Source organism: Ascidia mentula, chromosome 3 (assembly GCF_947561715.1).
Source record: "Ascidia mentula chromosome 3, kaAscMent1.1, whole genome shotgun sequence".
Lineage (NCBI taxonomy): Eukaryota > Metazoa > Chordata > Ascidiacea > Phlebobranchia > Ascidiidae > Ascidia > Ascidia mentula.
The window spans coordinates 1,401,010-1,415,717 of NC_138568.1; the positions used below are offsets into that span (position 1 = coordinate 1,401,010).

General features: G+C 35.1%; 3 protein-coding genes across 3 annotated transcripts; all 3 read left to right on the forward strand.

Moving 5' to 3' along the window:
• Positions 1 to 2,810: 2,810 nt before the first annotated feature.
• On the forward strand, positions 2,811 to 5,150 carry LOC145895174 (uncharacterized). Its single transcript, XM_082983945.1, has 6 exons — positions 2,811 to 2,951; positions 3,016 to 3,194; positions 3,265 to 3,336; positions 3,444 to 3,578; positions 3,819 to 3,881; positions 3,937 to 5,150. The coding sequence occupies exons 1-6, from the start codon at positions 2,864 to 2,866 to the stop codon at positions 4,477 to 4,479; spliced, it is 1,080 nt and encodes a 359-aa protein (XP_082840071.1). The 5' UTR covers positions 2,811 to 2,863; the 3' UTR covers positions 4,480 to 5,150.
• Positions 5,151 to 7,747: 2,597 nt separating this feature from the next.
• Positions 7,748 to 11,170, forward strand: LOC145894946 (uncharacterized). Its single transcript, XM_082983668.1, has 8 exons — positions 7,748 to 7,767; positions 7,874 to 8,020; positions 8,535 to 8,606; positions 8,705 to 8,851; positions 9,283 to 9,354; positions 9,455 to 9,601; positions 10,032 to 10,094; positions 10,335 to 11,170. The coding sequence occupies exons 1-8, from the start codon at positions 7,759 to 7,761 to the stop codon at positions 10,806 to 10,808; spliced, it is 1,131 nt and encodes a 376-aa protein (XP_082839794.1). The 5' UTR covers positions 7,748 to 7,758; the 3' UTR covers positions 10,809 to 11,170.
• A 969-nt stretch (positions 11,171 to 12,139) lies between these two features.
• LOC145895164 (uncharacterized) lies at positions 12,140 to 14,268 on the forward strand. The gene is made up of 7 exons (XM_082983935.1): positions 12,140 to 12,310; positions 12,509 to 12,581; positions 12,654 to 12,687; positions 12,897 to 12,965; positions 13,058 to 13,165; positions 13,391 to 13,533; positions 14,003 to 14,268. The coding sequence occupies exons 1-7, from the start codon at positions 12,174 to 12,176 to the stop codon at positions 14,264 to 14,266; spliced, it is 828 nt and encodes a 275-aa protein (XP_082840061.1). The 5' UTR covers positions 12,140 to 12,173; the 3' UTR covers positions 14,267 to 14,268.
• The last annotated feature ends 440 nt before the right edge of the window (positions 14,269 to 14,708 follow it).

The window sequence follows — 14,708 nt, forward strand, 5'->3', positions numbered from 1 at the left end:
TAAAATGTTGTGTCTAATAATAATGTGGAACTAAGGAACGTCATTTGCGAAAAAGTCTTTTACCGAAAACACAAATACAAAAAAATTAATTTCAATTTACCTTTAGATACTGTAGGTTCAAGTCTCACAACAATTAAATTGGCATTTTCAGTGAAAAAACAAAATGACGAGTAAAATATATTTTCAGTTATATTACGGCGAAACGTGTTTCAGGATGCACACAGGATAATAATTAAAACATTTACGTCGCATTTTGTAAGAATAGGTCGTTGTTGTGGGTCGGGCAAATGGGTCAACAGTTAATCGCCAACATTCCACTCAACTGGAAGACCTGACAATCATTCATTACCCTCCAACCAAAGGTAATAAATTACAATTGCTTATGCAGGGACATTCTGTTAAAAAAATAGATTATTAATAAAGTGATTTGCTTTTGTCTAGGGTTGATGCTGAAGTTGAACTATGAAAAACAAGTATAGGCGGAAAACAAAGTTTTAATACATTTCGTCACCACTGATGGCAAAATGCGCCGGTTAAAAACAAATAATACATGCCTAAAATTTAGGTAAATAAGTCGCAAGCGATAAACGTATGATCGTACATGGGAAGGCGATTGTTCAAACGCATCTCTCAACAAAAAAAAGCACCTTTGACATTTCCTTGTTCGAAAAACCTTTATGTGAGAGCTTGCAGAAGGAAACAGGGTTGAGGTGGATGGTCAGTTAGCATGCTTGCATGGTGAAAGAAAATGTATGATAAATAATCGTGGGCGGATTGACAAATAAGGCGTTGTTGTCAAACTGTATGTAGTTCTTTTATATCTATTGTTTAGGAGTAAACAACTGTACAACATAATAACTGTTTGTAGTTATAACGTAGTATGTGTAATTTACCTTTCGCATAAAAAAAAATGGAAAATTTGGCGTTACCGTATAGTGAACCAATCATTGGGTTTGGAAAACTGTTTGTTTGTTTACTTGTTGCCTCATCTTTGCGAAATTAGGCGGAATTGCGCCTTACAACTAATTTCAGTTACGTAACTGAAGTCGAACTTAGAGACCGGACCTTCTCAAATTCGGGTTCGTAACCCCTAGGGAAAGATGAAAAACGATTTATATGGGTCGCAAATAGTACACCAATGTCACACTAAATACCGCATTTATCTCCAATTATATACTAACATACCCCACAAAAAAGATATGTAGGTCCACAAAGCAAAACTTTCAATCCACTTATAAAAATTATTGACAATACCAACAATTATTTAATCGTAATTTTTTATATTCTTACTTTGTGCAGCAAAACCATGCCTGATCTTGTGTGTTGTTTAACGAACGATAACCTTGAGTTTCAATACGATGTGTTGGAGTCAGTCATCAACAAACCCGAGCTGCTTGATGTTCCAATTGTTATTTATTCCATTGCTGGACCTGAACGAACTGGAAAATCGTTTCTTCTCAACGTTTTCTGGCACTTGTTGAATATTCAGCACACCAACGTAGAGGAGGTTTTGTCCAAACATGTTCCTGCACATTAAACACAGATTTATTATTATTTTTTTTTTGTAATGTTTGGTTAAATTATCTAATACAAATTTTCTTTCTGATATTGAAAATGCTTTTATGGTATTTTCCTTCCAACGCGTGATTTGCATATCCTTTCAAAATTTTATTTTATTTCAAAACCAACATAATTCATTCCAGGAAGAAGGTGCAGAAACAGAACTTCCTCAGATATTTAAACACAATTTTCGTTCGGAAGCTCTCACCAAAGGCATATTTATGACAACTCAACCAGTTTTTCGATTTACAGAAGATGGGAAACAAGTATGTATTATTCGGTGGCGGTGTTTTTAGGTGTATTATAATATACTGTGATTAAATTTAGTTTTGAGCCATATTTACAATTTACCAACCAATGCAATGTGGTTTTATGAAAACTGAATATAGGTTGTGACCACCAGGTATCATAATGAATTATGAATCTGACGTTCTTTTGGTAAAACACAACAAATATACACCTTTTGTTTAAAAACGATTGTGTTTTCTGACGTTTCGCCTGTTCGTACGACTAGGCTTCTTCAGAGAATAAAACAAACACAGTAGAGAACCCACAGGTAAAGAACGTATGTACAGGCGAAACGTCAGAAAATACAATATTTATCAAACAAAAGGTTTATATTTGTGGTTTTTCACCAGAAGAACTTTAGATTCATAATTCAAGTGTTTTTATATTAGATCGCAATTTTTTTGATGGACACACAAGGAATTAACTCTGGAGATAAAGTTGAATGTAAAGAAGGCGACATCTTTTCCATAAGCTTGGAACTCAGTTTCATGCAAATTGTTAATTTGAAGGAGCGTTTCGGCTACCAGGACATCGATACATACGCTGTAAGCATTTATGCGCAGTTTGGTCATGCATACAGTTTTTGTTTGGTCACGTGATTTGAATTTTTAGGCTCTCATACTCTTTGCACATCACGAGTTTGGAGTGTCGTCGAATGAGAAGGTTTGGTTAAATTTACTGCATAGTTGCAAATTTAATATTATTTACCGGTTTTCAAAAATTAACTGTGCTGGTTCGTGATTGGAAGTATATCAATGAGTACGCTCATGGTTCTGATCAAAACTTATTACCAAGTGAGTAAGTGTAACGACATTTACAAAACGATCGATTCCAAACGCTATGACTTGTAGCATCTATGTTATTTCTCCATGAAATTAAAAATAAATTTGTAGGTCAAATTATCACGTAAATAACAGGAACAAGTCGTATTGTCAAATTGTAATAGCTAACTTAAAATTTCACTTCTTTCTAGGTACTAGCTCAAAAACGTGACAAAAAACTTCAGTTTGAATGCATGAACAGTTTTTTTATGGAAGTGGATGCCTTTTTAATGCCTTACCCTGGCGTTGAGGTTGAAAAACCAAATTCCACGCTCCTGAGTGGTTGGTTTAGATGTGAATGTGTTTGGGTTTCCGCTCTGCATATAACGATTTTTATATGAAAAAGATATAAATGGAACAACATGGCGTAAGATCTTGGAACTCTATGAAAAACTCTTCTCAGTTTCCAACATACAACAAGCTGTAACAGTTGCTCGAAACGGCGAACGTCTTTTGGAAGTTGCAAAAAGTTTAAGAGACAAAATTTCAGCAAATACAAAATCAGCACCGGAAAGCTCATATCGGGTATGTACTTATATTCCTTATTAACACCGATAAAACATTTTTTTCACTTGAAAAAGCTATGTTTTTTAAGAATTTTTATGACGTGTTTGTGGATGTAAAAATTTCGAAATGTGTGGATGCCTTTGAGAAAGACATGACAGACGTAAGTAGGGATCTTTAATATTTCTAATGCAAATCAAATTGATATTGCTTTTTTTAATATGATGATTCTATATCACAGTATTGGTCACATGTGAGTTGTTTTTGCAGTGTATGAATTTAAGAAGAGATGACTTAGTTAAAAAGCACCAGGAAAAAGAAAATAAAGCTTGTCAAAAGTTGTTAGAAGTTTGTCCACTTGCGGTGGAAAGGCGTCATTATGCCAAACTACGACAGCAATGCGAGGTACAGACTGCATCCAATACAATAAATCTCAATAAACTTGATTTTAGAACATTAAAATATAGCATCAATTTTCCTCATTTTCCAAGCCATTAGGGTGAAACTTTTTAAACTGTAGGGTACGTTTTCAGCTCTTTATTTAATATAATTGTACCAAATAAATTTCTTTGAGAGCAGTTTTGTTTGATCAACCCTATTTAAACGTAAAGTGGTCTCATGTTGACAAAAATGTTTTATTTTCAGACTACTACCGGTTGCAAGATTTCAGAGCAGTTAGCGAATGAGTGGACCGAAAATATTCGAAAGGTTTTTCGTGATGATAAGTTATTCTGTTGCTGAGTTTCACAAAATAACTTTACAGATAAACATCTTTCAAAAAAAGCCGAAAATCGTCTCAACTTTTCGAAACGAGGGGATAAGATACATTCAGCTCTTTGAGGAAGTCATTATGGACAAAGATATCCGATCAATGTTAATTAAACAGTTTTTAATACAAATAAACAAGAAATTCCACGACGAGCTCCATCGACACAGAAGAAACAAAAACATTGCTATTGGCGTGGGAGCAACTTTCACAGGTTTGATTGCAGGTGGATTGTTTTGTGTACTTCCTCCATCAGAAGAAAGAGAAACCGTTTCGGCGTTGGCTGAAGAATTGTCCAGCACATTAGTAAAAGGTGGCCTCAGAGTTGCTGGGAAAACTTTGACAACCATTGCTTCCATACTTCTGGACAAACAAAGAGGAAACGACTTGGAAAAACGCATCACAAACCTAATGCAGAACGAAACTGTGGAGGATGAACCAGATATTGACCATTTAGACGAAGAAAGAGAAAATACTTTTATTCAGAGCATATTGGATTTTACAAACAGAATAATTCAGTTTCTTTCTGGCTCTGTTTGAAATGTGTTTTGTAATTTGTTTTAGGTATTGTGGTTTGCATCTGAACTTGTGTAAAAATATATATTTTCTGACAAAAATTGTAAAAGATTATCCCTAAGCATTAAAAGTAATCATATTCCTATAATAACGCAAGTGCATATGTACAAATTTCTACCATCACAATTTCGCCGCCAAACACATTTATTGCATGGAAACCTGGACATTACGTTTTGTGATTGCTTTCTTCTCTTGTAGACCAACATCAGTAGCCTAGTATCGTGTATCAAGAGCAATTAAAAACTTTATGTATCTTACATAGCTGCTTTTACGTAGAGTACTGAATGGTGAAAAAGCCAAGCGTATATGGCAGCTTTTTGTATATATCGCATTACATAATTTTGAGTCCTGATGAACGAAGTGATGTTTTTGTTTATTTTAGCAATTCTGAACCCGAACCCGAACCCGAACCCGCTATTGTAAGTAGTGCCTGTGATGGATTGACTTTCATAGAATCGGTCTACATCAATGTGGTTTTGTAATTAATAACATTCTTACGATCCCCGCTGTCGACTAGCACGTGGCATAATTCTTTCAGAACAAAATACATTCTGAATCACTTAACTTCATACACTTCATACAGCACATATTGTAGTGTACCTTTAAACTTTCCAAAATTACCTTCAAGCGACGTTCGAAAATGTTGAATACTATTCTACCAACTTCTGTAAATACAACATAGTCGTTAGAGATTTCATTTTTTTTTAATTATAGTTTCGACAGATTCAAGCACTTGAAGTTAAGTGCAAGATTAGTCACATTAGGATAAGATGCAACAAAGCTTTCGTTTTTTCCTCAAGAGGTTGACAATCGTTACTTTATTGACGCAAGCTGAGTCTGTTGAAAAGCAATAAATTTTATTGAGTCCCCACTTACTTCATAAAACGAGCAACGTACGATTGGAAAGATTGTAAAATTGTTCAAAATATATTACATTCCAAAACCCAACGTGTATTCGTGGCCATCAAAGGAAAGTTCGGCGGCATTAAACATTGTTAAAAAACATTAACGCGCTACTCTGTACACCTAATGTCCTTTGGCTTGTCCTGAAAAGGAATGAATCCGCCCACGTATTTGAAACACTTCACGACCACACCAGGTTTTGAACCCAGGATGCAGGTTTTCTTCTGGGTATATGGCTCGGGCGCTTGACCATTGCTGCCGATTTTAGTTGTGGATCTAATACGACTCTTTACTGCCACTAGCTGTCGATATTTTTGGGAATGCAAAAAATCCTCATAAAACAAATTACGTAGGGAATGACTATAAAAGTAATATCATGTTCAGTTGACAAGCTTGTTGATTTCATTTCATGGTGTGATTACGGAACAGTAAGTTAGGATTCAATCGCCAATCAAGTCATATTAGCGAACATCACAATGATTACACAAAAATATACAAAGATAAAATGTTGGCCAATACCATTTTGTTTGAAAATGTTTATAGTTAACCGCTGTGCTCACCCTGGACGATTGTAAAACACCATGAAGCCGTTCTCTTATTTTTGTCAAGATTAAGCGCCGTTCCGATTCTACCAAAAATATATTCTAATTGTGAGCTGCCACCTTAAACTTATTGCTTTGATCCTGTTTTTATGAGGTACAAACATGCATAGTTTGTTATCAACATGCTTTATGATATTGTTTTTGAACGCGCTTGAGGTGTTTCATGTTTTCATCACATCAATATTTTCGTCGACATGTCAATTTACCCACAGGTTGAGTAATACAAAAATGGAAAACAAGTGACGTAGAACTGCGTGTGAAAAACATGTTTTTCATGCTTTGGTCAGTTGAGCAAAAGTGTGGTCTGGCAGGTGGGCTGGATTGCTAATTGTTGCGCTCTACCATGCCACAGAGTTACGCAAAACGAACTTACACACATATGAAATTGTGTATTTTGTACGTTGTAAATGACACTTTGACATAAACATAAATTTGCAGAACATTCTGCTTTTGTTATAGTTTTAACATTGCAGTAAGTCGCAAACTAAGTGACTTTTTCACTTTTGCCATTATTAGTCACTGCAAACGTCAAAGTAGAGGCGGTAAACGTAACAGCATCCAACACAGTCACTGGCGGCCATGCAAATGAATCAAAGCGTTAGCAGATGAGTAATTGCGCCCAAATGTGAAGGTATTGTCAATTACGTACTTCCACACCTTGTATATAAGTTAGATACATTTACAACAATAATGTCTTCGTCTGAGGTAGTTTAGATCAGCATTATGACATCTAGGTATGGTGCAGACAATGATTGCACAAAAATATGCAAAGATATAATGTTGGCCAACGCCTTTGGAGCAAAAATGTTAAAAGTAAGCCGCTGTGTTTTGTATAATTAAGCAACTAACGAAATCCAGCGAGAACCGGGAGTTTTAAACCAGAATCTACTACTAAATATTGTAACTCAGTCAAACCGCCACCTGACTGCATAATTAGTTGCAGAAATATATTTAAACTATCCTAACACACACCGTTACGGCTAACCTTGCCTGTTCCGCCGATGGAAAGGTCATAAAAGTCTTAGGTGTGAATGCTTTGGAACCTAAGGGATTTTTACTGCTTGGTCTTTTGAATATATTAAGTGATCTCCAGATAAAACGGTCCCCGCATCGATGTAGTTTCATTCAATCTGTGATGCATTTGTTGGTGAGGTTTTCACCTTGGACAATTGTAAAATACCATAAAGCCGCTTTCTTATTTTTTGTCAAGATTAAGCGTCGTCACGACTCTAACAAAAATATATTCTAATTGTGAGCTGCCGCCTTAAACTTATTGCTTTGATCTTGTTTTTTTTATGATGTAAAAACATGCACGGTTTGTAATCAACGTTGAGATGTTTGCAGTGTTGATCATTTTTATCTTTTTGTCGACATATACAAAAAAACGTTATCTATTACTTAAACATTTATCAAATCCTTGTGTTAAAGTTCTACATGAAAAAATTTTCATTGACGAAAAGGTAGAGATTAAATTCCACATATTAGATATATTTTCATGAAAAATTTGATAAATTTACCAAAGTGTGATAGATGGTTTTGGAACGCTTAATCTTTTTGCACACAGTCTAATTTTGCAATAAACATTTTTATATTGAACTGGCATCGTGCATTCCTTAAAAACATTTAAAGCCAAAAAAATATCCACTCCAAACACATAAAGAACTTATATTTTCAGCTTTTGTTTCAAGTAGTCATGGAAAAACAAATTCACGAGTGTCTTGATTACTACAAGAAACTTATGCAAGGCGTAAGTAATGAGAATGAACTGAAGCAAAAACGGCTACAAAAGCTTTTGAAAAATTTACTTGATAAATTTTTATGAAGCAAAAATGATTGCATAAGTCTACTTTTAGTGCAAAAACTTGAACGGAAACGATTTAAAGAAACGTCATGAAGAAAAAAGGGATGTAGCAATATCAAAGTTGTTGGAGGAAAATCCAATAAAAAAAAATTCGCCTCACATAAAAAGCTTGCAAAATGATTTGAGTGCGCAGTATGAGGTAAGCTACTCTAACAACGACTTCTACTGTTAAAAGATTAAATTGTTAGCGCTACTTAGGGTCGAAATGTAATTTAGCTCACAAATGCAGTAATACAGAAAAAAAAAACAAGAAATCAGCATCTTTACCCGATATTGACGTATGGCACCTTTGCCGATGTTTTTAATCCATTTGTCATTGAATAAATATAGAAAGCAGTCACAAACGCTGTAACCATAAAACAATATGATCACTTTTTTGCATGCAGTGCAAATATAAGTTATACACACTTAAACCTTTGTAGTTGACCAATACCCTGGTTTTAATTTCACAAGGTATATAACGTAAAAGGCGCTAGAATGAGATAGCGTTAAATATTTGATTAGTGGTGGATTTTGTGATAATATATGAAGTAAAAACGTTTTATTTTTCTATAATTTTTCTTCTAAATCAATAAGCTGATAAGAAATTCATGGTTGCACATCATAATAATAGAGCACACTCTGTAAATTGCATGCAACTGTTTTGTATCAAGGTTTACTGTGAGGATGTTCTGCGAAACCAAGTTGAAGAATGCCTTCGATACTACAGCAAACATATGTCTGATGTAAGTATACATTAAACTCCATATAGACCTGATAAACACTACTAAACACTAGCTACAAAAGACAGACAGGCAAAGAAAAACGATATTAATTTTTTAAGGTTTCACACTTGAACGGGAATGAATTAAGAGAACGGCATAAAGTTATAAACGACAAAACAATCATTAAATTGATGAAGCAAAATCCAATTCTAAATCATTCCGTGTACGTCGAACGTCTACAAGCAGGTGTAAATACAAAATATGAGGTACATACACAGTTATTATTCTAACTATATCTTTAAAATTTCAACGTTTTCATATGACTCCAAATATTTTTTAAAATACAAGCTCTCATAATTCTGCGAATGAACAGACCACTGTCTATGCCAAGGTTTTAATTTTATATAAGGTGAACAACTAAAGACACGCTAGAAGGAAATAGCGTTAAATATGATTAGAGATAGATTTGTGATAAATATTCGAAGTCGGGGTTACAGGTGTCACGTGACACTTTTTTAACGGTAACGTATATTTCATCAAGAAATTTTTCCATACTATTTTTTCTATCTTATTTTTTCTATACTATTTTTCTACACTATTTTTTCCAAACCAAAAAGTTATTTATAAGAAAGACATGGGTGCACATCATAACAATATACCCCACTCTTTAAATTGCATGCAACTGTTTTGTGTCAAGGATTGTCGTAAGGTTGTTCTGCAAAAACAAGTTGAAGAATGCCTTCGATACTACAACGAAAATATGCCTAATGTAAGTATACATTAGACTCCATGTTGACCTGATAAACATCACTAAACACCTAGTTGTAAAAGACATGCAGGCAAAGAAAGACGATCTTTCATTATTAAAGGTTTCACCCCTGAAAGAGAAGGAATTAAGTGAAAAGCATAAAAAGATAAACGAGGAAGCAGTCTCTAAACTGATGAGGCAAAATCCAATTCTAAATAATTCCGTGTATGTCCAACAGTTGCAAGCCGAAATACGTGCGGAGTATGAGGTATTTTTGTAAACTAAATTCACACCGACGGAAAAATCATTTCATCACTAGAACTTGTAGCTCTATAAAAGTTACCCTAACCGTATAGTTACAAATCTTGCCTCCTAACGTTTTCTTACAACCTGAATTAGTAGGTGTTGTGCAACATAGGTCATCAATTTAATGAAATCAACCACTGATTTCTGATTTAAACAGGGATTATAAAAAGTAAAGACGCATTTATTAACATTTCAGAAAACTTTAATAAAATCCACACTTGACAAACCACAACTGAATTTCCTAGTAAAACGTCTACAGCCTTGTTGGCCACTTCTTGTAACAAAAAGATAGTTTACCGAGGTATAAGAGATCTGTACTTAAGTATATTCCTCACCCTTCGTGTTCTAGAGATGAAAATATTAGCCTGTGTAAGAGATTTTACTTGCAACAGATACACATCGGGCGACACTTGTGCGTGGAATATTCAACTGAATGGGCAACCAAAGCCGACCAGGTAAACGTTAAACAAGTTATGAGAGTTGTAGATGTGTTAAAATTCCTGTATTCCTGTGCGAATATTTTCACATGGTCGATATCAGATATAAAAAAACTCTTTTAATGAAAATGTATTAATATCTCTTTATTTTGTTAGTTGCGGCGTTTGGTGGCATTTGTGTTGTTTTCGGAATAGTTAAAAAAGTTTATAAAGCAATAAACACATATTAACATGTATAATATAAAATATGCTTTGCAGGAAGGAAATTTCAAAGAAAGTGTTGTCTCCAAGTTTTTTTTAGAAGAAGGGAAAAAATATGTCCAGAAGATTTCCGAAAAGGTGACAAACAAAAGCTCACAGAAAGTGGTTTTCAACGAATTTGTCGAAACGATGAGCGAGAAGTTTATCGCAGAGATTAATCGTCGCGAACGCAATCGGAGACGTGCCAAGACCGCCGGGGCAGCTACAGGCGGTTTGTTTGCTGCGGCCTTTTCGATTCTTATCCCTCCTTTGGGAGCTGTAGCTGGAGCATTGATAGCGGGTGGTATTGGCGCTGCCGGAGCTGCGGCAACTGGAGGTTCCACTTATATTATCGATAAACTTGTGCAAAACAAAGTTGATGTCCCTGACTTATGGGTGTTCATTAATCCAATACTTGGTGATGAACAAACAAAAAGTAAAAGTATCTCAGTCACAGAGAATGATTGTGAGACCCAACCTTTACTTCCGTAGAAGAATGTTAGTTTGTAGCTTTACAACAAAGTAAACTTGTATCAAATCTTTTCCTTATAATTAAGTTTGATTTGAAGTTTGTCCGTTTCATAGGACACGTTTGAAGTAAATACAAATGTGTGCATAGTTCGTGTATAAATGTGCACAATTTTATATAAATGCACCAAAATTATGTAAAAGAGTTATGATTGCTTTATTTTAAGTTTATAACGGTTTAAACATTGTGTATTTTATTGTTGTGTTGAATAGCGTTGGGTTTAGCGCCACTGATTATGAAAATAGAAATGATAGACTTTATTTCTTCCATGTATTAATTTAGTGTGTATTTATGCTTTATTTCCCTAATAATTAATTGCTATACATTTCTCTACATTGCATATTATACTTTTATTTCTTGTTTATAAGTTTTCTTGGATTTTTTTGTGTACTTCTGTAATATTGTACGTGTGCACTAGTTTTGTTGCCGCTTTTAAACGTTTGGACAATATAAACCAAAACTGGTCTTCATTTTTCGAACAAGGAAATGTCAAAGACGCTTTCTTTTGATGAGAGATTCGTTTGAACAATCGCTTGCCCATTCGTGATTATTAGTTTGTTGCTTGATAATGTGTCGGCCTAATACTAGGTGGGGAGAAACATGCAAAGATTTCATAATTAACAAAACTAATTATTCCACAAAGGTCATATTGTCACTAAAGCCAAATTGGAGGTTGTTTTGTATGTGATGTACAACGTTGTTTCACACGCCTGATTGGCGCGGCCATTTCCTCCCTGACCTTACAGCAATTCCTTTACTTCTTTGGGAAATTACGTAAGGTAACAAAACGAAACAAATTATGCTACGAGTTTGTAACGTCAACATTTGTTAAAAAAGACAAACTACATGTGACGTAGTGTTTTAAAAGCCGTTTTACTTCTATTTACCAAGTGAAAATAAAGTAGTTTTAAAAATGCAAAGCTTGACAATTCACATTACCGGTTGTTAAACAAAATACACATCAACAATATTAGCATTCGTTTAACCATCCTTTGGACAATCTGCTCCAAGTGTTCCAATGTAGCCAAACCAACAACAAATTATTGTCATTGAAATGAAGTTGTGTGCGGGAGGAAGCTTTTAAACACTTGCAACTTTCACGGAACAAACGATAAAAGTGGATATTTTAAACGTTATAACCCACTTCCTTGAGCATTGGCAGCCAAAAAAAACCCGTGACTGTAGATTTATCTTTGGACTTTCGACATTCGGGATCTCGTGTCAACTTAATCGGGACCAGACAAACGTTATTAATAAAACAAAATCTGTGTTGTTTGCAGGCGAATGTGTTATAGTGTGAACACTGATTTGTTGGAGTTTGCACAGAAATGATGCGACTCAAAGTATATAACAAACGACTTCGAAAAGCTGATGGAACGTCTGTTGCAATCCTTGCTGGATTGTTGTTCATCATTCTTGTTGCTTCCCTCATGTTAGCATACGAAGCCAGATCCTCGCAACATAGGTAAGTTTTAAAAGCTTTTCGTCCGCTGCATGCACTGATAAATGGTGTAGATTAATTTACTCAGTATTTCAAACAAATGAAGGCGACCTGAAGGCTCGATGGTTTTTAGCACGTAACGTTTTTGCACTGCAACGGCTTTTTCTATTGTATTAGATCCCTTTGTAACGTAAAGAACAACACATAACGGCATCTATTTAGCTTTCAAGAGAAGGTTCAAGGCTTTGACCAGCAACAACAGGACGATCATGTTATCCACAAGCGTTCGTCAGAGGTTCAGTCAGCTGTTATTCATGGTTATCTTATTGTTAAATATAAAGCAAACATTTCTTTGTTGGATTTTCAGGATGATCCGCCTCAAACACTACAAGCAAACATCGGTATTATGTTAAAACTTTACTAAGTTACAGTCTTTACAAGAGTAATTTTTACATAAGTCAATACATACGTACATGTATACATACCTGCTATACGTAATCTAAAACTTTTTCAGCATAAAAGCCAGCACACATTCAACTAATTGTTTACATGCATACTACGGTTAAGAACTAATGCATTTAACAAAAAAAATTTTCAATGTATTACGCAGGTATTACATACGTCAGATGGGGAAGAAGGGATTGCCCTCAAAATACCAACACTGGCCTTGTTTACCACGGTGAGGGAAATATATGCTTTTTAGACTTTAGACAGTCTGGCCTTGTGCCACCAAGTTATGCACGAACTTTGGATGAACGTTTGGCTTTACAGGATACGCTGGCGGTAGTTACTATAATCACGTAGGAGGTGGATCTGATTTTGTTTGCCTTCATCACAACGTGACTTACACAGCTGGACATTACATCGATGGATCAACTGGTCAGTCCATGCATTACATATTTTATCAACCGCGTTTAGTTTAAATTTGTAAAAAAATGTAAAACCGCTTGGTTGAATGCGACTCAATTACAAACAACTGGTGATAAACTTTTAATACAATTTAACTGAAACAATGTATTTTTAGAAAATGCGTGTGATTTTAATCGACTTTTAGGAGTTAATTTAGCGTTGTAAAAATGCTTTTCAAATATTTTGTACATCCAGGTAGTGCGTGGATATACGGTGTGGAATACACAGATGGATCGTGGGCCCGCCCTCTTCTGGATCTATCACTAATTGAGGAGCAATCGTTACAACACCAGGGAGTGCCGTGTGCAGTGTGTCTTGTGCGCCAAAGCACAGCCCAGGTCGGTAGCACACTTTGTAATATTTTTAACTAACTGGCGTTTTTTTTCGTCTGTTTAAAACATATCCTGACTTCATTGTGACTTACTAAATCTGTTTAAAACATATCCTGACTTCATTGTGACTTACTAAATCTGTTTAAAACATATCCTGACTTCATTGTGACTTACATTAAAACAAAAACCACCCATGACAGTTTTTTATAGAAGTTTTCACATCCTAAGAATTAATGATCTCAAAAGTTCGTAATGTTTCGACCGAGCAAACAAGTTTCATCATTGTTGCAAGTGAAGCCATAAGAAATTACTGACAATCGACTTACGCTGTTGTAAATTTAAAATTTTTAGAGAAAACTTCCGTTTCGTGCTATTCTTACTTCCAGGCATTGTAATTTTAAAGAGCTGTTCTTTTATAATAGAAAACTTACTTTTTTACTTAAATCAACAAAATTTTCCCTTTTGAAAACCACAGCTGATGATTCCAAGCCGGGAAACTTGCCCCAAAGACTGGAAACTCGAATACACAGGATATTTGATGACTGGCTCAAGCTCGGTGAAGCATTCGTCTGGTTTTCTGTGTGTAGACGAGCAACCCCAAGTAATTCCAGGCAGCAAAGGGATTCAACACGGAGCTTATTTGAATATAGTACAGATGGATTGTGGTTACAACATTCCGTGTGAACCATATGTTGACGGCAGAGAAGTGAGATGCGTTGTGTGTTCGCTCCAAAACTAGTTTGCCTCAGACACATTTGTACAAAATTATTTAACAAGTTCAATACATAACATGTAGTTCATCGTTGCTTTTTATCTGTTGTACATATAACACGATTGAAACTGTGATTTTGTTCAATACAGCAACATTCCACCCAATGTTGTCGCATTATTTTGTCAAAACAGGAGAGTTGTTTCCAACAAACTCAAAGTCATCGTAACGTACTAGGTGTTGGAACGAAAGATATTTATGGCAACAAGAAATGATGCAACCAAATTTATTTTTGCATATCATGTTTCGTGCACCAGAACAGCAATGTTCAACAAGCGTTTTCAAGACACTGATTGCAAAAACCTGCAGGTTGTTGTACTAAAGCACAAGCGCCATGGACTTTACTATAAAAAAACATATAAAAAAAGTCTCCACGACATTTACCACCCTTGCTACAGTGTTTGTCAAGTAT

Coding starts and splice junctions, on each gene's coding strand:
- LOC145895174 (XM_082983945.1), top strand. CDS start 2,864: ATGAACAGTTTTTTTATGGAAGTGGATGCCTTTTTAATGCCTTACCCT. Junction 2,952..3,015: donor AAATTCCACGCTCCTGAGTG/GTTGGTTTAGAT, acceptor TATATGAAAAAG/ATATAAATGGAACAACATGG. Junction 3,882..3,936: donor GGACCGAAAATATTCGAAAG/GTTTTTCGTGAT, acceptor ATAACTTTACAG/ATAAACATCTTTCAAAAAAA.
- LOC145894946 (XM_082983668.1), top strand. Junction 8,852..9,282: donor GTGTAAATACAAAATATGAG/GTACATACACAG, acceptor TTTTGTGTCAAG/GATTGTCGTAAGGTTGTTCT. Junction 10,095..10,334: donor GGGCAACCAAAGCCGACCAG/GTAAACGTTAAA, acceptor TATGCTTTGCAG/GAAGGAAATTTCAAAGAAAG.
- LOC145895164 (XM_082983935.1), top strand. CDS start 12,174: ATGATGCGACTCAAAGTATATAACAAACGACTTCGAAAAGCTGATGGA. Junction 12,311..12,508: donor GCCAGATCCTCGCAACATAG/GTAAGTTTTAAA, acceptor GCATCTATTTAG/CTTTCAAGAGAAGGTTCAAG. Junction 12,582..12,653: donor TCCACAAGCGTTCGTCAGAG/GTTCAGTCAGCT, acceptor TTGGATTTTCAG/GATGATCCGCCTCAAACACT.